Raw genomic sequence first — 27,695 nt, 5'->3', positions numbered from 1 at the left:
TGGTTACTTGGTGATTATACAGTTCAAACTCCTTTATTTATTTATTTTTTATTTATTTATTTTTTTTGCGGTACGTGGGCCTCTCACTGTTGTGGCCTCTCCCATTGCGGAGCACAGGCTCTGGATGTGCAGGCTCAGCGGCCATGGCTCACGGGCCCAGCTGCTCCGTGGCATGTGGGATCTTCCCGGACCGGGGCACGAACCCATGTCCCCTGCATCGGCAGGTGGACTCTCAACCACTGCGCCACCAGGGAAACCCTGTTTGTTTTTTTTAACTATATGCTCTTTAATTGCTAGCTCTTGTTTGACCTGCTTTCCATAAATAAAGAAGACTCATTAAAAATAGCGCATTAACTGTAGGTGAATGCATAAGCTAAAGTGCAAAAGAATGAAACTGGGCTACTGTCTTACACCATACACAAAAATTAACTCCAAATGGATTAAAGACTTGAACATAAGACCTGAAACCATAAAACTCCTAGAAGAAAACATAGGTGGTAAGCTCCTTGACATACGTCTTGGCAATGATTTTTTTTTTTTGAATTCAACACCAAAAGCAATAAAAGCAAAAATAAGCTAGTGGGTGGGACTACATCAAACTAAAAAGTTTCTTCACAGCAAAGGAAACCATTAACAAAATGAAAAGGCAACCTACAAAATGGAAGAAAATATTTGTAAATCTTATATCTGACAAGGGACTAATATTCAAAATATATAAAGAGCTCATATAACTCAATAGCAAAAAAACCAAAACAACTTGATTTAAAAATGGACAGAAGATCTGAACAGATGTTTTTCCAGAGAAGATATTCAGAGAGCCAACAGGTGCTCTACATCATTAATCATCAAGGAAAGGCAAATCAAAGCCATAATGAGCTATCACTTCACACATGTTAGAATGGCTGTTATCAAAAAGACTAGAAATAAGAAGTATTGGGGCTTCCCTAGTGGCACAGTGGTTGAGAGTCCGCCTGCCGATGCAGGGGACACAGGTTCGTGCCCCGGTCCGAGAAGATCCCACATGCCACGGAGCGGCTGGGCCCGTGAGCCATGGCCGCTGAGCCTGCATGTCCGGAGGCTGTGCTCTGCAACGGGAGAGACCACAATAGTGAGAGGCCCATGTACCACAAAAAACAAACAAACAAAAAAAAACAAGTATTGGGGAGGATGTGGAGAAAAACAAACCCTCATGCACTATTGATAAGAATATAAATTGGTGCAGCCATTATGGGAAATAGTATGGGGGTTCCTCAAAAAATTACAAACAGAACTGCCATATTGATACAGCAATTCCATTTCTGGGTATTTATCCAAAGAAAATGAAAACACTAATTCGAAAAGATATATGCACCCCCATGTTCATTGCAGCATTATTTATAATAGCCAAGATATGGAAACAACCTAAGTGTCCATTGATGGATAAATGGGTGAAGAAGATGTGGTACATATACACAATGGAGTATTATTCAGTCTTAAAAAAGAATGAAATCTTGCCATTTACAGCAATACCTATGGACCTCAAGGGCATTATGCTAAGTGAAATGTTGGACAGAGGAAAGCAAATACCGTATGATCTCACTTATATATGGAACCTAGGGAAAAAATATAAGAAAAACGAAGCTCGTAGATAAAGAGAAAATAAAGTGCATAGTTTAATCTTTTAAAGGAGATAAAAATTTATTCTGTAATTTAGTTAGCAGAAAAAAATTTTGTTAAAAAAAATTTTTTTTTGGTCTGTGGATTGTTCAAATAAGGAGCAGTCAAGTCTGAACACCAGAAATTCTAGATTTGTGGGCTAAGAAAATGATTTGTATTACCTAGTGACTTTAATCTCCTTAATAAAATGACTTCTTTTTTTAGGCATTTAGACTCTTGGAATTGGAATGTATTTCCCATCTGTGATTGAATCACACTTTTCATATACAATGTGAGGAGTCTCTTCTACAACATCACTGACAGACCAGCTTATGTTTCAACCTGGCTGTCCACTGAAAAGTGTTTGACTAATTTATAAAGCATCCTGTTTTCATTGTTCATCAACTCCTCACTTGTTAATTCAGTGCTTTCAACTGTCCTCTTTTTACAGATGAGGAGGTTGGGATTGAGGAAATAAGAGGAAGTCCAAGATCAGTTCAAAAACTACCTATCTAGCAATTGGTGACACTAGAGTTCTCACTCACATACCTAAGACTCTAGAGTTTGTGTTCATATTTACCATCACATAGTGCTTATTATAGAGAATTCTTCCTAATATTTGTTAAAGTTTGCATAAGTATGCACCAAAAACATAGGGGCATTGCTTGGAATTCAAGCTGGCTGCCTAGATCTTTGTGTAGGTACCATTATCCACAGTCTGCTCAGACATTTGACTTTTTTACTACACTCCCAAGTGATTAAATTCTAGATACTATATGTAAAAACCAGAATGCCATTAATTTATAGTAGGGAAAAGTGCCCTTCACATAGACCAGTCCCCAAACTGATAATCAGCTATGTATGAAATCTAGTTATTATCAGAAGGCCCTTTCGTGAGAATAGGGTTTTCAAGGAGAGTAGGATAATCTTAATAGCTAGCGTCTTCAAATTAGATGTTCAGCTCCTCTTTAGGAATAAGTCTGCCACATGGCCCAGGTATTTGGGTCTATGAGTCCTTTTTCTGTGGATGGTATAACAGATTCCTAAATACTTTTTTTTTTTTTGCATTTTAACCTTTTATCTGCTTAGCAGGCTACCATGTTTCTTTTCTGCAGACAGAATATATCAGTTATTTATAACACGCCACTCTAAAACTTAGTGGCTCAGACAGCCATCCATTTTGTTTGCCCACTATTCTTTGGGTTGCCATTGTGGTTTCTGCTCGTCTCTCTGTGCTCTCTCATTTAGGTGAAGTCAGATGAAGTCAGGCTTGGCTGAGGCTAGATGGAGTAAGAGGTGGCCTCAGTCATATGTCAGGGACCTCAGCTAGGATGGCTTTTCTTTGTGTGTGTGTGTTCTCCAGCTTTATTCGGGTGTAATTGACAAATAGAATTGTAAGATATTTAAAGTGTACTATGTGATAATTTAATATACTGGGATGGCATTTCTCACCATGTGATCTTTCATCCTCAGAAAGCTAACTTGGGCTTCTTCTTCCTGAGACCTTGGGCTCAGGGTTCCAGGAGGGTGAGAGTAGACACCTCTCAATGTCATTTCTGTATTTTGTTGGTCAAAGCCAATCTCAGGTCCAGCCCAGATTCAAGGGTTGGTGAAATAGGCTCTACCTCTTGTGAGAAGAGTGTGAAAGTCATTTCTAAGGAGCCTGCACATCTTCAACCCTCTTTCAAATAGTCTACCACTATGCAGCTGATAAGATTTTATACTTGGGTCATCCAGATTGGATTTTGGATGTTTGCTGATAATCCTTCTACAATTAATCCCTTTTCCTACCCTCCTTCCCAATGCCAAACTTTCTCTTCAAAGATTCTCAGGTCTTATATGTGTTCTTCTGACATTGTTGCTCTACCATACAGGTTATTCTTCTGTGTATTCTTCTAAGATCTCTCTGCGAATAGGGTACCTAAACAGTAAGAATTGATATGTTTATTGAGTGCACATATAGTATGTTGGGCGTACTGTATTATTTAATTTTCATATTAACTGTTTATGGAACACATTGTCCCCATTTTACAGAAGGGGAACCAGGTTCAGTGAAGTTTGTATAAATTACCTAAGTCATATTGTACAAGTGACAAAGCTGAGATTCAGATACTTTCCTTTCTTCTTCCCATTCACATGTGTACTTTCTCTTTTTAGATACACGTAAAAGTAAATGTGGACTGCCAATGAGAATATATTTGCTTATTCTTGACACTGTACTTTGGAAAGTCTTTGGAGATGCTGAGATAATTTGTCCCCCTCTAGTGAGAAGTGAATGTATGTCTATAACACAGTGGCATAAATCACATATGTTCTGAGGAGCCAGTGTAATGGAAACATAGAAAATGGAACTGATAACTGCTGAGGAATTGAGGAAGCCCTCAGATAGGAGATAACAACTGAGTTGGGTCCTGGAAGATGGAGCTATAATGTTTCACCTTTGTTGATTTCTACTTAAGTCTTCATTGTCTAGATTTTAAAAATCTGTATTGCTATTCCTCACCTTAATGTCATCTGCAGATTTTAGGAGCCTGCCTTGTATGTCACTATCTAAGTTTGTCTGAGGCAGCACTAAGTAAAGTGAAAAGTAATAGTAAAGTGTTTTTTTAAACTAAGCTTTGTAATTGAACTTTCCCCCTCACCATTTATGAATAAATGTAATAAATGTAATTTTCATCTAGCAGTTATTTCTTCCTATAAGGCATGTATAGTCTGCCATGCCCATGATCACCTAATCTCCTGCTCTTGTAACCCCTTCAGTGAAGGAAATTGTTAGAACAACCCATGCTGTCTTGTAGCAATTACTACTTTTCTAAGCTTATAAACCATACTTTCCTTCTCTTGCATACCATATGCTGTTTTAGTCAAGAATTGTGTTAGTTTTTAACCTATGGCTGCATTTCTCAGTTACTAATTATTTTGTAGACAGAGGAGTTTGCTTATGTCCCTTAGATCTTTTCTGCAGTATTGGGCTGTATCTTTCTTACCTTGCTTTACATCTAGTTAATACATTTTGGGCCACTAAGTAAATAGAGTATGCTTTGCATTTATCTTTTCTGAATTGTATTTGGTTTCTGGTTTTTATGTCACTTCATTCTTAATCTTATTCTCTTAGGTTTTTAGTTTTCCAAATACTCAGCAAGTCAACAGTATGTTGCCCTTTGTTCCTTAATTTGTTGACTTTATTTTAGAAGTGTGTTCTTACCAGTACTTGACCTGGTAACTCAGAAGCAATTTTTCCTTCAGAAATAATGGCAAAGGGCAGAGGTCATCAAACTTTTTCTTAAAGGGCCAGATAGTCAATATTTTAGGCTTTTCAGGCCATTAGATGTCTGTTGCACCGACCCAACTCTACAAATGTAGTGAGGAGGCAGTCATAGGCAATACCTAAAGATGTGGGTGTGGCTGTGTTCCAATAAAACTCGAAAAACAGGTGGAAGTCTGGATTTGACCTCCAGGCCAGTAGTACGCCCATCTCTAGTAAAGAGGATTGTTGAAGGAATGTAGCAATAAATTGGAGACATAATAACCTGTATTAGTCTAAACTGATGTAAAATAGTACTTTGTGTTTTATGAAGTTTTACTCACAATAATAAAAATGTGCTGCTTGTAAAATTTTCGTTATTTATATTCTTATAATATTGAAATTGAAGAGGCGCTGTAACCTATCCCCTGGAGTTCAGCATTATTAACAAAATCCTACACATTTGAATGTGTATCGTGAATGGGTGAAGAGCAGAATATAGAAGTGGAAGTAAGTGAAGGTATATAATGTTAGAGATGGTGCCGTGATGAATAGGGAGTGATGAATAGGGAGAAGTAGCCTTGGGCTTTATTTCCCTTGCTTTAAAATGGCCACTGTGAAAGAAAATTCCAATAAAAATTAATTTAAAAAAATGGCCGCTGTGGTAGTGTGTCCTGCCTCCCTCCTCCTGAGGGTGGATCTTTGTGCACAGCAGGACTATAATGTAAGACCTTTTTAGGGTAGATAGACACAAAGGAAACAAATAGAACAAACACTTCGCAGGAGGCTCTGGGAACCTGGGTGAAGAAGGGTAGCTGTACTGTCGCTGGTTACTCTCTGTCCACATGTTTAGTGGAGGTTTGTGGCACTTGTGCCATTCTTCTCCTTGGTATTTTGAACAATGGTAACAAATCTAAATAGTGTTTATTGCAGCTCAGTCTAAAGTCTGTCGCCCTGCCATGGCACCAAATACCCCAGGCTATCAAATACCCACCTGCTATGGCTAGAGCTGTGCTGTCCAATGCAGGAGCCATTGGTTATTAAGAACTTGAAAGGTGACTAGTCAGAATTAAGATGCGCAGTAAATGTAAAATACATGCTGGATTTTGAAGACTTGGTACCAAAAAAAAAAAAAGTAAACTATTTCAATATTGATTACATATTGAACTATTTTGGAATATATTGGGTTAAATAAAATATATTAATTTCATTAGTATGTCTTTAAAAATTTTTTAATGTGGCCAGTAGAAAATTTTAAATTATATGTGTAGCTAGCATTCTACTTTTGATAGCACTAGCTTAGAGACTAGTTAATGTATAACATATCTAGATTTGAAATATATTTTTCTTACAGTTGACCATGGATAGGGAGGGCTGATGGTAAAGTTATACACAGATTTTTGACTGTGTGGAGATCAGCACCCCTATCCTCCCCTACCCCCATAGTTCAAGGTCACCTGTAGTACTAGATAAATAGTTTAAATTATTAGAATATCTCACACACATTATATATGTGGCTTGGGAATCTGTGTTTGTTTCTAAAGGAAAAAGTTTAAAACTTTTATAAAGCTTTCTAAGTGAACTGCAGTTTTAGGCAGTAAAAATTAAATAAGACCTCTTTCAAGATCCATCCATTCATTCATTTTATTCTGCCCTGTTGATAACCCTCTATTGGGTATGTCTGTTGCCTCTCACTTAGCTATTTATCTCACATAGATTTTATTATAAGAATCAGATTATATTCATTTTTTTCCCTCTGGCATTTTTTTCCTTCAACTCCACTTTTCCTTTTCATCCTAACTCTTCATGCCAGTTCCTCCCAAAGATGTTCTAGCATTTCTTGATCTTTTGTGCCTGCCTCTCCTTCCCTTCCTCTGAATTCCCGAAGGATATCTGCCTCTATTTTGTAAAGATAATCACTTTTTACTTTGTATTTTAATGATATACACCCATTATCCCCATTACTAAACGGTACATACTTCAAAAGGATTTCCTTTGTACTGAATTAGTCATGTAAGTTGGCATATGTATATTATCTCTTTAGATCTCATTTATGTTAAGGTATGATTAGTTTCTCTTTACTTCCATAGATTTCATTTTTTGTTGTTCTCGTAGAATCTACAGACAAATATGCAAATGAAACTATCTTAATGGAATTACTCCAAATCTTCTTTGGAGATCAGACTACAGGGGTAACCTGTACAGATATACTAACAAGGAAATAAACATGTAACAGTTTTAATAATTTTTAGAATGATGAGAAGGAAAGGGGTATTTCAGGAAGGAGAAAAAGTTAGAGAATAGTGAATTATGTTGGTTACATATAACTGTTGAAAAGTAGACTGAAATATAGAGGCGGGCAAAATATTTACCCATATCTTAACCACTTAGAGGCAACTACTGTTAATCTTTTTGCATATGTCTAACCTTTTCTGTTTAAAAAATATTTTTATTATAAAAACAATATGAATACATGCTCAGTATAAAAATTCAAACAATATGGAACTATTTAGAATAACAAATTTTCCTCTTCCTTCCTTCCCAGTCCGTCCCTTTCTCCATAGGGAACATCTGTTTATGGTATTTGTATAAATACGAACATTTGCACGTTTTTGCTATTATTATAATTAATGCATATGGAATTATGTCATTCAGTGATTTTGAGTTTTTTTCTCTTTAATATACCTTAGAAATCTTTCCATATAGTAGATCTCTCGCATTTTAAAAATGACTGAATAGAGTTTTTGAAAAGAAATTAGTGCTTATAGTAAGAAATCCCAACAGTGCAGAAAAGCACTGGGTAGAATGGTCCCTAGGTCCCATCCCCATTCTGTAGCTGTTACCTTGATTTTTGTATAACATTCCAGGAATGTTTTATGCTTCCTTAAGTTATCTTTCTCTACTTTCCTTCCTTCCTTCCTTCTTTCCTTCCTTCTACCCTTTCTTTTTCTTCCTTTCTCTTTTTTAATTTTAACACAGGTGGGACCGTATTATATATATTGTTTGGATAAGCTTTTACTTTGAAAAAATACAGGAGGGAAGCAGACTGGAAAGTTGTTTTCCCTGTTTACGTTATTTAAGAACTCTCCTTCTGTTTCATGACTGATTTTTCATTATATGAAGTACTATAATTTATTTAACTTTTCTCTTATTGTTTGATGCTTAGATTTCCCAGTTTTTCACTATTATGTTAAAGCCTTTCAAAATTCATAGTTAAGTGCTTGAATTGACAATGTTTTGACTGCTTTGGAACAAAAAGCTTAAAAATTAGAAGGAAAAAAGAAAGGTTGAGTTAATTTTGTTTCACTTCAGTTTCAAAACTGATAGAAATCAAAGTCCAATTTTGGCTGAATGTACCTGTAAATTGCAAAATATAAATGTCTAGTTTAAATATACTTTTTCTTATGTTTGTAATATTAATGTGTAAGTTGACCAGTTACTAAACTTTTGTTTGAGTTCTATGAGTCTATGTAAAATTTTGCAATAAAGGAACAATCCTTTATCAGCTTTTAATGTAAAATTTGTGAAATGATAGGTAATGGATTTTTGTTTTTGTTTTTTAATCAGTGACTTTTTTGAACGAACCATTCTGTGCAACAGTCTGGTGTGGAGTTGTGCTGTGACGGGTAGACCTGGACTGACCTATCAGGAAGCACTTGAGTCAGAAAAAAAAGCAAGAGAGAATCTTCAGAGTTTTCCAGAACCACTAATTATTCCAGTTTTATACTTGACCAACCTTACCCATCGTTCACGCTTACATGAAATTTGTGATGATATTTTTGCGTATGTCAAGGATCGATATTTTGTTGAAGAAACTGTGGAAGTCATTAGGAACAATGGTGCAAGGTAAAGTACTTTTAATTTTTTCTTTTCTTATACATACATTCACATTGATCAAATTCAAAGTACACACAGGGATGAACTGAGGAAAAGCTTACCTTTTACTATTTTCCACCTACCATGTTACCCTCCCCCAAGATAGCCCTTGTGTTAACAGTTTCTTGTGTATTTTTCCAAAGCTAATTTTTATATAAGACCACCAAAAATATGTACATATGCGTGTGCACGCACACACACACACAATCAATCTCCTGCTACTTTCAACGCGAAAGGTAACATACTGTAGTTTATACCTTTTTTCACTCAAAATATCTTGAAGATTAGTCCATTACTTTATAAACCACCTTCCTTCTCTTTTTTTATTTACTATATGTTCTATTATATCCAAGTTTCACCTCTATTTAAGAGTAAAAAACCTTAAAGATATCTACTGTGTTCTCATTATGTTACCTATTAGTGTAAATATGCCTGTATTTCTTGCTGGGTTTTAGTAGTTCTTTGATAAGATGAAGACTGAATTTTATATACTCTATTAAGTTCTCTTCTCTCTTACCCAGGTCTTCAAGAAAAAAGTGGGTTTTTCATATTGCAAAGTTAAATTGAGTTTATCTATGGCACTAAATTAAAAAGTATCATTGCTGGGCTTCCCTGGTGGCGCAGTGGTTGAGAGTCCGCCTGCCGATGCAGGGGACGCGGGTTCGTGCCCCGGTGCGGGAAGATCCCACATGCCACGGAGCAGCTGGGCCCATGAGCCATGGCCGCTGAGCCTGCGCGTCCGGAGCCTGTGCTCCACGACGGGAGAGGCCACAACAGTTGAGAGGCCCGCGTACCGCAAAAAAAAAAAAAAAAAAAAAAAAAAGTATCATTGCTTTCCTGAAATCTTAAGCATTTATGATTGGCTAGTCACTGATATTTATTACAGTAATCCTTATTTGCATTAAAACTTTTTTTTTTTTTTTTTTTGCAGTACGCGGGCCTCTCACTGCTGTGGCCTCTCCCATTGCGGAGCACAGGCTCCGGACGCGCAGGCTCAGCGGCCATGGCTCACGGGCCCAGCCGCTCCGCGGCATGTGGGATCTTCCCAGACTGGGGCATGAACCCGTGTCCCCCGCATCGGCAGGCGGACTCTCAACCACTGCGCCACCAGGGAAGCCCTGCATTAAAACTTTTTATAGCCTCCTGACTTTTGAGGCAGTGACTATTTTGGGATGCTTTTTCCCCTTTGTTAACCTGAATGAAAATTTTTTTCTTTTTGAATTTTATTTTTTTAATATTTATTTATTTATATATTTATTTGGCTGCATTGGGTCTTAGTTGCAGCATGTGGGATCTTTCGTTGTGGTGCATGGGCTCTTCTTTGTGGCACGTGGGCTCAGTAGTTGTGGCACACAGGCTTAGTTGCCCCGCAGCATGTGGGATCCTAGTTCCCAGACCAGGGATCAAACCCACGTCCCCTGCATTGGAAGGCTGATTCTTAACCACTGGACCACCAGGGAAGTCCCTCTTTTTGAATTTTAAACTTTAGCAGTCAAAACTTACTATATATGTTCTTAATTATATGTCAGTAATTATGTTCTTTATTATCTTATTTTGGAGAATCATCATGAGTTTTTATATAATTTCAGAATAATGTCTTTAATATAATCCATTTTAGTTATTAAATGCTACTCTGCATGAATCTTAAAAATCCAGGAGGTGTTTATATTAAGATCTGAATTTGCTTGGATTTGATTTTGGTGAAGAATTGAAGAAGTTCCTTTTTTAACTGTAGAAGCAACAAATGATAAAAATTGAAGGATTTTTCATTTGTCTCATGACTTTTGGGAAAAAAGATCTTTATTTTCAAGAGGAAAGATTGATATGTCACCAGTAATCCCACCAAGAACATACCAATCTATATCACCAAAAGGTATAATAGGGCCTGTTTGGGGACCAGGACAATTTTTTTTTCTCCTTATAGTCATTATTTTATTTGACTTATGCCAAAAGTGTTTTCTAACTTAAAAATCATTGGGATACGTTAACCTTTAACATTAGGTTAAGTATTGCTTACGTCTAGAAATACAGTTGTTCAGTGTTTTTTGTATAGCTTTTTTTGGTTGTACCTTAAAAATGGGCTTCAGATAGTTGTAGCTTTAATGACAGTAGTAAACTAGGGTACATTGTAGAAATGGGAAATCTGAGAGTCACAATTTTATTGATTATTCATTAGAAACATACTCCTTCAGACTTCCCTGGTGGCACAGAGGTTAAGAACCCTCCTACCAATGCAGGGGACACAGGTTGGATCCCTGGTCTGGGAAGATCCAACATGCCGTGGAGCAACTAAGCCCATGTGCCACAACTACTGAGCCTGCACTCTAGAGCTGGTGAGCCACAACTACTGAGCCCTCGTGCCACAACTACTGAAGCCCATGCACTTAGAGCCTGTGCTCCGCAACAAGGGAAGCCACTGCACTGAGAAGTCCACGCACTGCAACGAAGAATAGCCCTCGCTTGCTGTAACTAGAGAAAACCCGCGTGCAGCAATGAAGACCCAATGCAGCCAAAAATAAAATTAATTAATTAATTGTTTTTTAAAAAAGAATCCTATAGTGGATTCAATGTGAACCTCAAAAAGAAAAAAAGAAAACACACTTCTTCTGGCTTACTGGCCATTCTTAATCTTTGTGCGGGAAAGGAGAAATCTTGGATGACTCATTGACTTTTTTGCCTTCAGCAGCTGGGTAGATGGTAAGATGCAGAGGCCTCAGGAAGTAATACTATCAGAGTCTAGCCATCTTTGCTCTCATCTCAGACCCAGATATTTCTGACTGCTCTGATTTTGCCTTTCACGGACATATTGCTTAGGTGATTCATGAGTGTCACTTAGAGGCTAGACACTAGTTACTGGGGATATAACAAGGATTAAGATGTCCTTAAAGAGTTCAGTGAAAGGAGAGACAAACATGTCAACTTGCCGGGTATTAAAATAAATGTATGAATGAGGTAATTCAGGAGCATCCAGGTCCAGAGTGCCATAGAGGCTAGGCCTGGGTTTCCTACACTCACACTAACACTGGTTATTTTAGTCTTTTCATCTTTGCCAAATCTGATGATATCTCAATGTTTATTTGCTTTTCAGATCCTTTGCTCATTTTCCTTTTGGCTTTTTTGTCATCAGTAGATTTATGAAAGATCTTTGTTAAATACTAGGCATATTAAACTCTTTGTCACTTTGTTACAAATATTTTTGTTTCATTTTTTGCTTTTTCTTAAATGTGCGGTAAATGTAAAAAGGACTTTGGGGCTTCCCTGGTGGCTCAGTGGTTGAGAGTCCGCCTGCCAATGCAGGGGACATGGGTTTGTGTCCCGGTCCAGGAGGATCCCACATGCCGCGGAGCGGCTGGGCCCGTGAGCCATGGTCGCTGGGCCTGCGTGTCCAGAGCCTGTGCTCCACAACGGGAGAGGCCACAACAGTGAGAGGCCCGCGTACCACACAAAAAAAAAGGACTTAAAAATATGTATAAAGAATAATGATAGAACTAAGGAATAATGAATAAAACTTCAATAAATACACATTCAACACTTGATTTTAATAGAATACCTTTATCTTTGATGTTTGTTTATAGTTTGAGAAAAGTTTTCTCGTTTTATGGGAAGCAGAATTGTGTGATAGTGAAGGGTTTAGGCTTTGGAGTCAGACTGACCTTGTTGGACAATGACATCCTTTCAGGTTATTGTGAGACTAAAATGAGAGTGTGTGTGTGGGGTGCACATTTTTGAATTGCTATATAAGTAGAATATAGTGGCATTTTACTAGGGGAATAATGCTCCTGTTGGCCCAAGAGGGTTATATGGAAGTTAGTATTTTTCTTCTATTATTGGCTAGGTTTTCTATTATTTTATATTATAATTAAGCTTCAAGCCTGACTTGAGATTTCTTCAACTTTCGATACTAGTTCCTGCATACACCTTTATCCTTTCACCTTTTTAACTTAAATTTCAGTTAAAATAACTTAAATATATAAACTTGACTAGATTTCCTTTGGTTGGAATTGTACCTCTCCCATCTACGTACTACTTGTGTAACTTTTGGGGAAGTTATTTAACATCACTTATCTCTTCTTTGTGTATGTAGTAGAATTATTGTGAAGATTGACTGAGATGCTGTATGTGATGTTCCATGCACACAGCAAGTATTCAATAAATGACAAGTAAAAAGAGTCCATCTTTTTCCATTTTGATTTTTTTGGTGCTCTGTCATGCTTGTAAACTCTTATTCTATTACACTGATATGAGGAGAGGACTTGGCATGATGTTTTTCATTTGGAAAGTGCTCTAGACCCCAAGGAACATGTGTCCCTTTTGGCTTCACATCTGCTTGTGTAACTTTGGGATTGAGTTCAGTTTTGAGGTGATGATGCTAGTGATAAGGTTCTGGCGTCCTCAGGGGGTCAACTAGGGCAAATCCAGCTTCGGTGATGAGAGAAGCTCCAGGTTGAGTTTCCTCAGTATCCCTGTTGACTTTTATCTGCAGGCTCCTGTGGCTTCTGTATCTGACTGTGGCTTGAGGCTTATCCTTACAGGGCTTATTTAGAGAATTCAGTGGATTTCTCCCAGTGGCTGAGAAATAGCAGGCACTTACTATCTTCATGGGATCCATAGGATCCACAGTATGAGATGACTGTGCTCCTACTCCCACTTTCCACTCTTTGAAAGTTAGAATGTGACGTTAGAAGAATTTGCTTCCACAGGACATACATCTCCCTCTGCTTTTTAAGTTAAATGTGCTTTATTGAGATATGATTCACACACTGTAAAATTTGCCCATTTAAAGTGTACAACTCAGTGGGTTTTAGTTATGTGATGATTTCCACTAATTCCAGAATATTTTCATGACCCCAATAAGTCCTGTACCAATTAGCAGGCCCTCCCCACTGCACTCTCCCCTCAGCCCCTGGCAACTGCTAATCTGTTTTCTGTCTCTGTGGGTTTGCCTATTCTGGACATTTCATATATGTGGAGTCATAAAGTATGTACCTTTCTGTGTTTGGTTTCTTGCACTTAACTATAATGTTTTCAAGGTTCATCTGAGTTGTAGCATGTGTCAGTATTTTATTTCTTTTTATTGATAAACACATTCTACTGTATGGATCTATCACATTTTGTTTATCCATTTGTCAGTTAATAGATATTTGAGCTTCCACTTTTGGACAATTATAAATAATGCTGTTACAAACATTTCTGTACAAGTTTTTGTGTGAACATATGTTTACAGTTCTCTTGGGTATATACCTAGAAGTAGAATTGCTAAGTCATTTGGTAACTCTATGTTTAGCATTTGAGGAATCTCCAAACTTTTCCAAAGCAGTTGCATCATTTTACATTCCTACTAGCAATGTATGAGAGTTCCAGTTTGTCCACATCCTCATCAAGCCATATGTATGGACAATTTATTATTGTCCGTCTTTTTTATTTTGCCATCCTAGTGGGTGTGAAGTGGTATCTCATTGTAGTTTTGATTTGCATTTCCCTAGTGACTAATAATGTTGAGCATCATTTTATGTACTTATTGATCATTTGTGTATCTTCTTTGGAAAAATGTCTTCTCTGGTCCTTTGCCCATCTTTAAATTGGGTTATTTATCTTTTTATTACCGAGTTGTAAGAGTTCTTTGTGATTTGGGGTATAAGTCCCTTAGCAGATATATGATTTGCAGATATTTGCTCCCATTCTGTGAGTTGTCTTTTCACATTCTTTTTTTTTTTTTTTTTTTGCGGTACGCAGGCCTCTCACTGTTGTGGCCTCTCCCGTTGCGGAGCACAGGCTCCGGACGCGCAGGCTCAGCAGCCATGGCTCACGGGCCTAGCCGCTCCGCGGCATGCGGGATCTTCCCGGACCGGGGCACGAACCCATGTCCCCTGCATCGGCAGGCGGACTCTCAACCACTGCACCACCAGGGAAGCCCTCACATTCTTTATGGTACCATTTGCAGCACCATTTCCCTTTGCTTTTAACTTTTGTGCCACTTGTCAATAACATATACCTTTTGTTTCTATCTGTGTTGGCAGAACTTAGCAGTGGTCCTAAAGACTTCTTCATCCATTAGAATTACTGGATTAGATTTACTGGAAAGAATACGCTATGTTACAGAGAAGTGGATGGGTGCATTCTTAGGCTGAATTATTTCAGTATGGGTACTCTGGATCTTCTCACTTCAGTATTCTTATTGTCTCATTTACCTTTAGATATCCCTCCCTCTCTTCCTTTTGCACCTTACTCGTATAGATTAGGTGCTTCCCTCCCCACCAAGACTTTCTGTTTTGAAATTGGCAATCTGCAGGCAGATTCTTCTAGAAGATCCTTTGTCATTGCTATGGCAGATGAAGTAAAGAGAACAGCAGACTACTTGACTGAACCACACCAGTTTAGTTCTTTACATGCCCCATCCTGATTACCACCAGCTTGCCTGCCAATCATGCTGCCATTTGTTTTCTGCTGCTTCCTTGGAGCCTATGGGAAAAGTGAGAGGATGGCTGGTCTTGTGAAGAAAACACTAAACTGGTAGTCAGGTCTGTTAATTCTTAAATAACTACTAGATGCTTTGAATATACATTATATCAGCAGATATGAGACAAGGACTTACAGTTTCTATTTACAGATGAGGAAACAGAGATCCAAAGAAGTTGTGTTTTTTTTGATAGTTGTTTACCATGTATTTAATGATACCTGTTACTTATTGATACTTGCACTGTTCCAGACACTGGAGATACAGCAGTGAACAAGGCAAAGTCATGGAGCGTCCATTCTAATCTTACAAGTAGTAAACTGTAGGATTTAAATTCAGATAGGGCTGACTTACAAAATTATTTCTTTCTCAGTATCACTGTGTCCTTGATTTTGGATTCTGCCATTTGTGATTAGCTGTATGGTTCTGTGCAAGTAATTTAAACTCTTAAGTGTTAGTCTTTTTTCATGTGTTAAATGGACCCCCCGCCTTACAGGGTTGCCTCACAGGGTAAAATGACATAATGAATGTGAATTTTTAAAAGCTGTATTATATAATATTGCCTTTTAAAAAATATTTATTTATTTGGTTGCGCCGGGTCTTAGTTGCTGCAGGCAGGCTCCTTAGTTGTGGCATGCGAACTCCTAGTTGCGGCATGCGAACTCCTATTTGCAGCATGGGTGTGGGATCTAATTCCCTCCCCAGGGATCGAACCCGGGCCCCCTGCATTGGGAGCACGGAGTCCCATCCACTGCGCCACCAGGGAAGTCCCAATATTACCTTTTGATGTAGGTGTCTTGTTAGTATTTGAATCTGTTTATTGGTGGTCATGCAGTTTTGTTTTGTTTTTGTTTGTTTGTTGGGATATGCCAGTAGTGATGTGAGGCTACAGTAGCTGCCTGGGACACTGTAACTTGGAATCAAATTTCTCTGTTGCAACTCTGAGCAGAAACCCCATAGTTAACAATATCAGTGTCTTAGAAAGACATAGTTGTTTGTTTTTGAAGACAATCATCCCTCATTTGTATGTGATATTCTAAAAATGCTACACAAGTAGTTTTCAAGACATCCAAGTTTCAAGTAACTTTATCTTTTTTTTTTTTTGACAAGCCTGGTAACCATTGTTTAATAAAGGATTAGGAGGATGGTGAATTAGAACTCAAATAATTGCATGATAAACTCATCTTCTCTCCCCAGCCCTAGAACTGGTGAATTGAATCAGGAAAAAGGAGGTAGAAATCACGCAACAAAAAACATTTTGGACTGTTGAGTCATCGTTCAGTGTAAAGAAAGGACTAGAGTTTGAAAGGATTTTTAAAAATGAGTCAGAATATAATTGTATATTTGGTAATTTTTTTTAGTTAAAAGTAGGCTTTGGGCAACTTGTTTTCAGACATTTTATAAGCACAGTCAAGATGTTCTGGGAGCTGAAAGATTCATAGGAAATGTGAAGCAGCAGGTGAGAAGGTACTTCTAAAAGTATTGGGTTGGCCAAAAAGTTCATTCGGGTTTTCCTGTAAGATGTTACGAGCTTTTTGGCCAACCCAAGCAAGAAGTGGCACCTTATAGCAAAGGAGGAGATAGAGTAAACATTAACTGCAAACTATACTGGCCTGGCTCAGTATATAATTTGGTAACGTTAGAAAACGTTGCAGAATAAAAATATGCTAGCATTTATTGAACTTTTTCTGTATGCTAGGCAGTGTGCTAGATGCTTTCATTTTAATTCTCATGATATTGATGGGTGACCCAGAATTTTTGAAAAGGTTATTTGTTTGTTGGTATTTACCTGAAAGAGTTGAAAACTATGTCCACACAAAACCTGCACATGAATGTTTATAGCAGCTTTATTAATAATTGCCAAAAGTTGGAAGCACCAAGATATCCTTTAGTAGATGAATGAATAAATAAACAGCAGTACATCCAGACAATGGAATATTATTCAGTGCTAAAAAGAAATGAGCCTTCAAGCATGAAAAGACATGGACGAGCCTTAAATGCATATTACTAAGTGAAAAAAGCCAATCTGAAAAGGATATGTATGGTATGATTTCTACTATATGGCTTTCTAGAAAAGGCAAAACTATGGAGACAATGAAAAGATCGGTGGTTGCCAGGGGTTGAATGGGGTAGAGGGGAGATGAACAGGTTGAGCACAGAGGATGTGTAAAATACCCGGTGGTACTATGATGGGTACATTTGTCCAAACCCATAGAATGTACAGCACCAATGGTGAAACTTAATGTAAACTATGGACTTCAGGTGATAATGATGTGTTAACATAGGTGCATTGATTGTTAACAAGTGTTACTTCTCTGGTGTGGGATATTGATAGAGGGGTTATGCATGTGGCAGGGGCAGGGAGTATATGGGAGATCTCTGTCTTCCTCTCAATTTTGCAGTGAATCTAAAGCTGCTCTAAAAAACCAAAGTCTTTAAATTAAAAAAAAATTATATGCTCTGCTTATCAAGGCTGAAGTTTATAATTTTTTTAATATCTGCTTTTTTTTTCCTATAAAACTTTATATACAGGAGAGGAAAGTAAAAGGTAAAGGCCTGGAGTGCATTTCCCAAATGCTCCTTTCAGAGATAACCACAGTCAAAAAATTAGTGCATAGTTCTCTTTTTTTCTATACTACACTTAATTAAAAAAAAAAGTAGCTCTTTCACTTAGTAATGATTTGGATGTCTTCTTACATTAGAAAACCACATGCACCATTTTTAATTGGTTTTGCATAAACTCGCTAAACTGTGTGTTCCTAAAAAGCTTACTTGGAATATTGCCTTTTTCTGAGGATGGAGAAAGTTATTCCTTTTGTTAGCCTTGTATGAATTTGCTCTTTGAAAATAATGAACTGCGTTTTCTTCCACATAATCTCTGACCTATGACTTAATGACAGACCTTTTCTCCAGTGTAGGTTAAATCAATACAATAGCAGAATTGGATTTGCACCGGAGTTTCACTGATAGCTAGATTTTCCCACATATTATCCCCATACTATTTAGATTTAACAGTTAGAAATGCTATCTAGTTAAGAAGCATAAGATACTACAGTTCAGTATTGGTTTTAGAACTGCCTTGTAAAATGAAGATTATGAAATTCTTTTTAATCTTACAAACTGATATCAATTTTGGCATCAAATAGAGACCAGCCACCTGGAGCTCTTATCTATTCAGATATCAAGGTATATTCCCTGTGGCTTTCTATGTTGCATTGGTGGAATGCTTCAAGCACTTTAGTCTAATGAATAAAAGAAAATTAGCATAAAAACCTAAAATATAGAGAGTAGGTACTTATTATATATTAGAATTGGAAATGAGAAAATGGACTTTTTAATCTTTGAGCTCTTTTTTGTATTGCTAACCTAAATGATATTAGTGAATCATAATTAATTAAAATGCATTAATGTTGAGGACAAAGGGAAATACTAAATATATTGAGGAGATAAGATGAACATAAAAGGTGTAAGTGAGGAACAGTACAGTTATTTTGATTTAAACATACATGCTTGGATATCAGTGAGTGGATCCAGGTGGGATTAATCCAAGGAGAAGTTTTTGGAAAAGGGTTATTTGACTAGAAATTTGAAGACAGAGAAAAATATAAATTAGTAGAAGGGATTGAGGAGGAAGGCTTCTTATTTAGGTGCAGATATAATATATAACTTTTAACAACATATATTAATTAAGTTTATTATAGTTCTTTCAAATAGAAGGCTTTCTACTGGTCAGCTTATACTACTGCCCTTTTAAGGTCAAAATTCCTTGTTCTTAGCCTAGGAGAGTCCTAAGGAACATCCTCAAATTGTTGTTTTAGTCTTTAGTTCCTGATGACCCTAGTATGCTGATGATATAATTATTAATAGAAAAAAAAGGCTATTTGGGACAGCTGTTCTTTCTTTGGAATTCCTAGTTAGAGTCTTCTTTAGATATATATTGTTGTGTGTATCAGAGACCCAGACTTACAGCCTGACTGACTGCTGGATTGTTGTTGCAAGTTGAACAGTTAAAATTTAGAATCCTTATTTACTTGTATAATAATATAAATTGGAGGCCATCCTGGGAAACCCTTTTTATATCCTAAAAATCCCTATTAAGTAGCCACAAAAATAAATGAAAATGAATTTGTTTTTCTGAACGTGTTTAATTCAAATAACATATAAAGCTTCTGTTGTAAATATTTCTGTATGAATTCAACTGTTCTATTCTTAACAAAATAGTTCAGTGAAGTTTAGACTGATCTCATACAAATGTATTCATTTTCTTCAGTGTTCTCAGGACCTTCAAATTTGCATTGGCCATTAAGAGGATCTGCCTAATGCCTCTCAAAAGTCTTTGAATGGTAAATGTTGGAGGAGGGTGGTTGGTTTCTGTGGCAACCTTTATTGATCCTCTGCACTAATACCAAGTGCAAAGGGTCAGCTGAGTCTCTACCAGGACTTAAGGTCTTTATTGTGGATGTCTTACTGTAGTAAGAAAAGTGATAAAAATGGGGGATGGCAGGACTTCCCTGGTGGCGCAGTGGTTGAGAGTCCGCCTGCCAGTGCAGGGGACACGGGTTCATGCCCCAGTCCAGGAAGATCCCACATGCCGTGGAGCGGCTGGGCCCATGAGCCATGGCCCCTGAGCCTGCATGTCCAGAGCCTGTGCTCCGCAACGGGAGAGACCACAATAGTGAGAGGCCCGCCTACCGCAAAAAAAAAAAAAAAAAAAAAAAAAAAAAAAAAAATGGGGGATGGCAAGTAAATTGAGGTTCACTTCTTTTCTATTATAAAAGGAAAACAATGTTTACTTCAATTTGTGTCTCATTGAATTGGTTAGCAGCAGGATGGTGAAGTAGACTAGTAGTAGTCCTGAAGTTCTTAGTTCACTATGGCAGGAGAATATTAGAGACAAATCTCACAAAAGAGAGAAGACTATGTATAGCTACTTCTGTCCTGAAATCCCTGTTAGGAATAAAAGGGAAGTCCATTTCTACGTGGTTATTACACAGGTTCAGGTCTGGGAAGTTAGAAGTCTTCTGAATAAAATCTCTCTCCTACATCATCTTCTACCTCCTTTATGGTCTGTTCCATTCGGCCAATATAAGATCACAGTGGTTCTGAATAACCATTTTTAAAATGGGGTTATCTGAGGCAGAAATAGAGACACGGATGCAGAGAACAAACCTATGGACACCAAGGGGGGAAAGCGGCGGGGGGTGGGGGGTGGGATGAATTGGGAGATTGGGATTGACATGTGTACACTAAAATGCATAAAATGGATAACTAATAAGAACCTGCTGTATAGAAAAATAAATAAAATTCAAATAAATAAATAAATAAAATGGGGTTATCTGCCTTTCTTAGACAAATTCAGAGATTGTCCAAAGATAAAAGAGAACTAAGAGAAATGACATAAGCTAAAATAATTTTCAATGAAAGGAAAAGGAGAGATAAAAGTACAAAAAAAGTCTGCTCATCACTAAAGGCCAGGCAAAATCCTTTGTTTAACTTAAAAACATACCCCAAGAGAATAATTCCAAGTAGAGGTTGGCACACTTTTTAAAAAATAAAGGGCCAGATAGAAAATATTATAAACTTCGATGTCCATATGGTCTCTGTCACAGCGAGCCAACTCTGCTGTTATAGTGCAAAAGCAGCCATAGACAATAAATGAATGAGCATGGTTGTATTCTAGTAATTCTTTATTTATAAACACTGAAATTTGAATTCCATGTTATTTTCACATGTCACAAAATATTCTTATTTTTATTTTAAGCCATTTAAAAATGTAAAAGCCATTCTTAGCTCGTAGACCATACAAAACAGGCAGTGAGTTGAATCTGCCCCATTGGCCATAGTGTGCTAACTCCTGGTAGAGAGGAAAGATTACTGCTGAAATAAGTGTTAAAGAATAAAGTCCCCAGAGATACCCTTTGAATCTAGAACCTCAGAGTATAGCATGTAGATGTGGCTTGGTATGGTGGAAAAAGCCTTTGGAGCCAAACTGAGTTACTAGTTCTGGGAATCTTCTTTACTAATCTGTAAAGCAAGTAATATCTACATTCATATAGTGGTTGTATTAGTTAGCTTTTGCTGCATAACAGACCACCCCCAAAACTTAGTGGCCTAAATCAATAGTCTCATGATTCCATAGTGGGCTGGAATGTTCTTATTGTCTGGGGCTGTATTGTCTAGGTCGCTTACTCTAGCCTTACTGACATGTCTGAGGCCTCAGACGGGTGGGTATTTTCATGTGGCCTCTTATCCTTCAGGAGGCCAATCCAAACTTGTTCCCAGGGTAGGAATAGAGTTCCCAGCAGCAAGAGAAGGCAAAGCTCCTATGTGCAAGCTCATATCAAGCCTCAGCTTGCTCGATGTTTGCTAGTGTTCCATTGACCAAAGCAAGTCACATGAGCAAATCCAGAGTTAATGTGTGGGCAGGGGGATCAAGGAGGCCCGTGACTCAGTGGGGGCCATAACTGCAACAGTCTGGCACAGTGGTTAATATTTTTCAGGAGCCCAGCATAGTGCCTGACACATAAAGCACTCAGTAAATGTTAGATCCTTCTGTACTTGTCAGGGGCAAGTGAAAAGCCTGCCAGCTGTGATGACTCATCTTTTTTTTGTAGCCAGTCCCTAATTTTCTTACATCACAGTCACTGTTCTTCAGAGTTCACTATATGTCATTTTAGGGAGATGATGACAATACCAGTAAACTTTTGAGAGCTTATTATATGCCAGGCACTGTTCTAAGCTTTTTACTTATACTATCTTATTTAATTTCCACAACAGCCATATGTGATAGGTACTCATTTGCTTATTTTACAGTTGAGTTCATACACAGAGCTTAATTAACTAAAACTTGCCCAAGGTCACAAGTGATGAAGTTATCAAGCACAGGCAGTGCTTCTGTGTGGGCGGAATGAGTGTGAAAGACATACTAAAAGATAGCCCTTAAGCAGGATTGAAAGATTATAAATTGAATGTACTTATTGATTACTCACTATTTACTTTTCACTTTATTTGCACATTTTATAATTTCTGTCAAAGTGTGAAGCAACATAGGCTTGTATATAATGTGGTTAGATTAAGCTTTTGATCATTCACTCTGAGTGATCCATATTGTTGAGTGTCTGAAAATCAGCATCATTTTATGATCATTGATTCAAAGGGAAAAAAGCTCCTTCATTTAAACAGGTTCTCCTGCTATTTATATTTTTAACCACTGTGCTTATCAGAGGGTGCCTTAATTATTTTACTTCTGCATTCTGAGCTGATTAAGCTTTCTTCTTTTCAAATATTTTGCTTGCAGGTGAAAGAATGCTATCTAGTGGCAACAAAAGGTGACTGCAAGCATGGGGAAAAATAGAAGTTTTTTAATGTATTTTTTTCATAGGATTTTTAAAGTATTTTTATTTATTTATTTGGCTGCATCGGGTCTCAGTTGCGGCATGCAAGATCTTTGTTGGGGCGATCGGGTTTCTCTCTAGTTATGGCGCGGGGGCTCCAGAGCACATGGGCTCAGTAGTTGTGGCATGCGGGCTTAGTTGCCCCATGGCATGTTCCCCGACCAGGGATAGAACTGCGTCCCCTGCTTTGGAAGGTGTGTTCTTGACCACTGGACCACCAGGGGAGTCCCAGAATTTTTATTTATTTATTGTTTTTCTATCTTTTGGCACAATTTCCAGGGATGAAAAATGCAATTACTTATGACTTTTTCTTTCTTTTTTTTTTTTTTTTTTTTTTTTTTTTTGCGGTACGCGGGCCTCTCACTGCCGTGGCCTCTCCCCTTGCGGAGCACAGGCTCCGGATGCGCAGGCTCAGCGGCCATGGCTCACCGGCCCAGCCGCTCCGTGGCATGTGGGATCTTCCCGGACCGGGGCAAGAACCCCTGTCCCCTGCATCGGCAGGCGGACTCCCAACCACTGCACCACCAGGGAAGCCCCTTATGACTTTTTCTTAGAGGTGGTAGGGAATATTCTGATTTAGTACTTAAAAGTATACACAAAGCCAAAGTTTTTGTGATTCATTCAATAAACATTGTGTGCTCAGTGCTATTGTAGATATTGGGAAGGGGGTAGTGAATAAGACAAGGACTAGGGACTTATATTCAAGTGCAAGAGAGAAAAACACAAATCAGGATAATTTCAGATACTGATTATTGCTGTAAAGAAAATAAATCTTGATGGGATAGTTTTGAGTCATTTTTTGTTTTAGCCAATTAAATTCAGTATCTTCTCTGAAAAACCACTGTGTTAGATGCAAGCAGATAATCAAATATGAGAAAAGCATTAGTACTTATTGTTCTCAAGCATTATGTAGTCCGTTGGTAGTAGGAATAGAATTTGTAGGGCAAAGATAAGTAAAATACATATGAATGACTAATGAAGGACTAAATAAGATAAATACATTAGGAGGACATAGAGGGGACGGGAATTGGAGGAAGGGTAGTCAAAAGGTCCAAACTTCCAGTTATAAGTAAGTACTAGGGATGTAATGTACAACATGATGACTATAGTTAACACTGCTACATGATATATAGGAAAGTTGTTGAGATTAAATCCTAAGAATTTTCATCACAAGGAGAATTTTTTTTTCTTTTCTTTTTTTTTAACTATATGAGTTCCTGGATGTTAGCTGAACCTATTGTGGTAATCATTTCACAGTATGTATAAATCAAACCATCATGCTGTATGCCTTAAGCTTATACAGTGATATATGTCAATTATTTCTCAATAAAGCTGCAAAAAAAGGGCATAGGGTAAGTCTTACTTGTGGCTAGTGAATATATCACTAACATTGAAATAGAATGAATAAAAGGTACTGTAATGCTAAATTAATTTAGTGCTCCATTAATAATTTGCTGTGATTGGCCATTAGAATGGGCTGATGTTTACCGTTTGTCTTTATAAAGATGTTTTTGTATCTTTCTTTATCTACTTATAGTCAGTCAGTCAGTCAGTCAGCATGTTGATTTCATTGTTGTCATATTAAGAATGCTTATTGACCATAAGGATAATAGAAAATATTTGGGTTATTTTGTTTGAGCTTCCAGCTCAAAAAATTTGAGAATGCAGGAAGTAATAAGTATAATTTTGTCATCTTAATTTGTTAGTTATATAATAATTTCTTTGCAAATTCTTGTAGTTATTTTTTGTGCACTGTATTTTTTTAATAAATGTATTTATTTAATTTATTTACTTTTGGCCGTGTTGGGTCTTCGTTGCTGTGCGCGGGCTTTCTCTAGCTGCAGTGGCTTCTCTTGTTGTGGAGCACGGGCTCTAGGCGCGTGGGCTTCAGTAGTTGTGGCTCGCGGGCTCTAGAGCACAAGCTCAGTAGTTGCGGCGCATGGGTTTAGTTGCTCCACGGCATGTGGGCTCTTCCCGGACCAGGGCTTAAACCGGTGTCCCCTGCATTGGCAGGCGGATTCTTAACCACTGCACCACCAGGGAAGCCCTATGCACTGTATTTTGATGTACAGAAATCATCTGACTTTATTTGATTTGTTTATCTCACGTTGTAAGAGAGAACACCAATATATTGAACTTCTTTCCATGAAAAATAGGGATTTTAATATGAATTGTTATGGGGTTCCCTGGTGGTGCAGTGGTTGGGAGTCCCCCTGCCGATGCAGGGGATGCGGGTTCGTGCCCCGGTGTGGGAGGATCCCACATGCTATTATGTTTATAGTTGAAATGGAAACAAATTATAGAAAAGGACTCCCTTTATGGAGTTTTTGCATTACAAAGAATTCTCTGGCTAGTCTTCTGATAAGTATAGCGGGACCCATCTATACTTCAATAAGTTCTAACAAGTAGACCTACTTCAGTTAGCCATTTTCGTATATATTGTTTTAAGAAAAGGAATAAATGTTTTACTTTTAAGTTAAAGGATAATTTAAATTAAATAACTTACATTCAGATAGGCCTTTATCCTAAGTAGTCTAAATTAATAAGGCTTAAAGTATATTACTTTCTTATGATATAGTTTATCCTTTTTATTGTATAGCTCTGACTCTGACTTTTGATACATAGTCGTGTAACCCATCACACATTTTTACTACCTTCCTTTGTGCGCTTTTTTTTTTTTTTCACTGCACTGCGTGGCTTGCAGGGTCTTAATTCCCCAACCAGGGATCAAACCCATAATCCCTCCAGTGGCCTTTGTGCCTCTTTGTAGTCACCCCTTACCCTCACCTTCTAGACTCTAGCAACCACTGACCTGTTTACTGTCCTTATAATTTTGCCCCTTCCAGAATATGAATATAAGTGGAATTTTGGGTCTATTTCTGGACTCCCTTCTATTGAGCTGTATGGCTATCCTGCCAAAACTACAATGTCATTATTTACTGTAGCTTTTTAGTGATACCTATACATTACTTTCGTCTTTTATTGATTTTTCCCCCTGTGATGTGAAATGTATGCTCTTAATTGGAGTTAATATTTTCTTAATGTTTATCATTAGCATTTTTAAACTAAACTTTCTATTTTGAGATAACTGTAGAATCACATAGAGTTGTAAAATAATACAGAATTTCCCCCAGTGGTACAGTATCACAACCAGGATATTGACATTAATATAATCATGGTACAGAATATTTCTGTCACTGCAGGGATCCCTCACATTGCTCTTTTATGCCACACCCACAAATCATAGGTTGTTAAATTTATTTTTCTACTTCAGACTTTGTTTTCTGAAACAAATATGACTTGAAAAATCTGTATTGCCAGTGACACAGTAACTTTCAGGTTTGAAAATCTTATTCAGCATTTTTGGCTGAGTTTAAGAATGCAGTACTCTGACTCAAAATAAATTTAACATAAATCAGGTTATAAACTGATTACTGTTTAATAAAAATACCTAGTATACCTAATAGATTGCTTATATTGCTTTTCCTCAGCTGGAATTTGACTTGGGTGCCTATAATAGGAAAAATTTTAGGTACATTAACAAAATAGAAATTTCTCTCTCATGTAAAACTAAGTACTTAAGTTGTAGTGTTAGGGCAGGTCTACAAAGTTGTCAGGAACCCAGGCTTTTTCCTATTTTCTGCTCTGTCATCCCAAGGTTGTGACCATTGTTTTCCTTGTTCAGGATGGCAGCAAGATAGAGGAAAGGCAAGAAGCCTGCTTTTCTTCCTTTCCTATCCATCCTTCACACTGAGGCCAAGTTAAGTGTTCTAAAATACTATTATCATTTTGAAACAGAAGTCACTTGCTGCTAAGTCTGTGGTGGCTTTTCATTATATTTCATGTTTTTGTTTTCTCTGGTCTGTGTGTGTTTGTCTTGCCTCCTCATGAGGGTATCATCTCTGTTGGCATCAGTATGTCAGATCAACATAAAGCTGAGACCACAAACACTTTGAATATCTATTAATTTGAATACACTAATTGGAATTTTAAAGTATTTTGGTGAGGCTTTCATTTGGTTGATACCTTAACCAAACTAACTCATGTGGCTTTAAGATGATAATTTTGAATACTGAAGAGTTTAAACAGTATACTGATAATATCCAGATGTTTGAAACTTTAGAGATATGTAGGATTTAACCCATATATCTTATACCTAGAATTTTCTCTCCAAAGATTTTTATTTGTATTATATATATCTTTTAATAACAGATTTAGTTTTTAGCAAGAATCTAATGATTCTAGTTGTCTTATGATATTTAGGCTTATAATAGGTCAAATGCCAACTGGAGAAATAATAAGGTGTGGTTCTCTGGTCCATAAAGAGTCTCAGAACAGTTCAAAATGAAACATTCTTTGAGCTGCTCTGATCAGTTTGTCTAAAAAGTGAGAGGTTACAAACAAAGCAACTTTTTCTGACTGCTTCTTCCCCACTGACAAGTAATCAACATAATTCAGTCTTTTTGTTTGAAGTAGGCAGACTTGTTGAGTGGTCTAGCTTCCTCCACTTAAAATGAGGTATCACTTAACCTCCTTAACTTGAATTTTTTTTAACTCTAAACTTGAAATTAAGCAGGTTTACTCTGTTTCTACCTATAAAGTTGAAGTAATTATTCAAGCATAGCATTTTAAAAATAAATGTTCTTGGCACCTGTATTACAAGAAAATAAAAGGTTAATGAGGCAGCACAGGTGAGCAGATGTGAAGCATGCCACAGATTCAGCGTATTCTATTTTTAGAGACCCAAACAGAGAGGGGCAGTCTTTTTATGTCAAGTAGGTCTCCCCAGGTTTCTATTCTTCTTTCCTTTTGCTGTTAATTATTTATCTTCTACCCAAACACCTTGTAAATATTCTGCATATATTTCCATTCTAGAATTTGCTTTTGTTTTAATGAATTTGTATTTTGAGATATAAATTGAACTATAACTATTGTTAAATGACTATTAAAACAGAAACAACGTTTGTGGGGAGATATATATACCATTCCAGAATATTCTCATAAAAGGTTATTTCCATGTTTAGCTGGTCACTCTTAGGAATTTATGGCTAACTTCTGCTCTAGCCTCATTCTGTGCTTGCTGCTGTTCCAC

At 37.3% G+C, this 27,695-nt stretch overlaps 1 protein-coding gene across 1 annotated transcript in view; it reads left to right on the top strand.

Moving 5' to 3' along the window:
* BAZ1A (bromodomain adjacent to zinc finger domain 1A) overlaps window positions 1–27,695 on the top strand; it is a 95,689-nt gene that overhangs the window by 2,849 nt on the left and 65,145 nt on the right. Inside the window, exon 2 of the mRNA XM_079701198.1 lies at window positions 8,447–8,725. Coding sequence (XP_079557324.1) covers window positions 8,447–8,725 — 279 coding nt within the window. The remainder of the gene's footprint in view (window positions 1–8,446; window positions 8,726–27,695) is intronic.

The sequence above is a fragment of the Hyperoodon ampullatus genome, assembly GCF_949752795.1.
Source record: "Hyperoodon ampullatus genome assembly, chromosome: 3".
NCBI classification, from domain to species: Eukaryota; Metazoa; Chordata; class Mammalia; order Artiodactyla; family Ziphiidae; genus Hyperoodon; species Hyperoodon ampullatus.
This window is presented reverse-complemented; position numbering and strand designations above follow the sequence as displayed.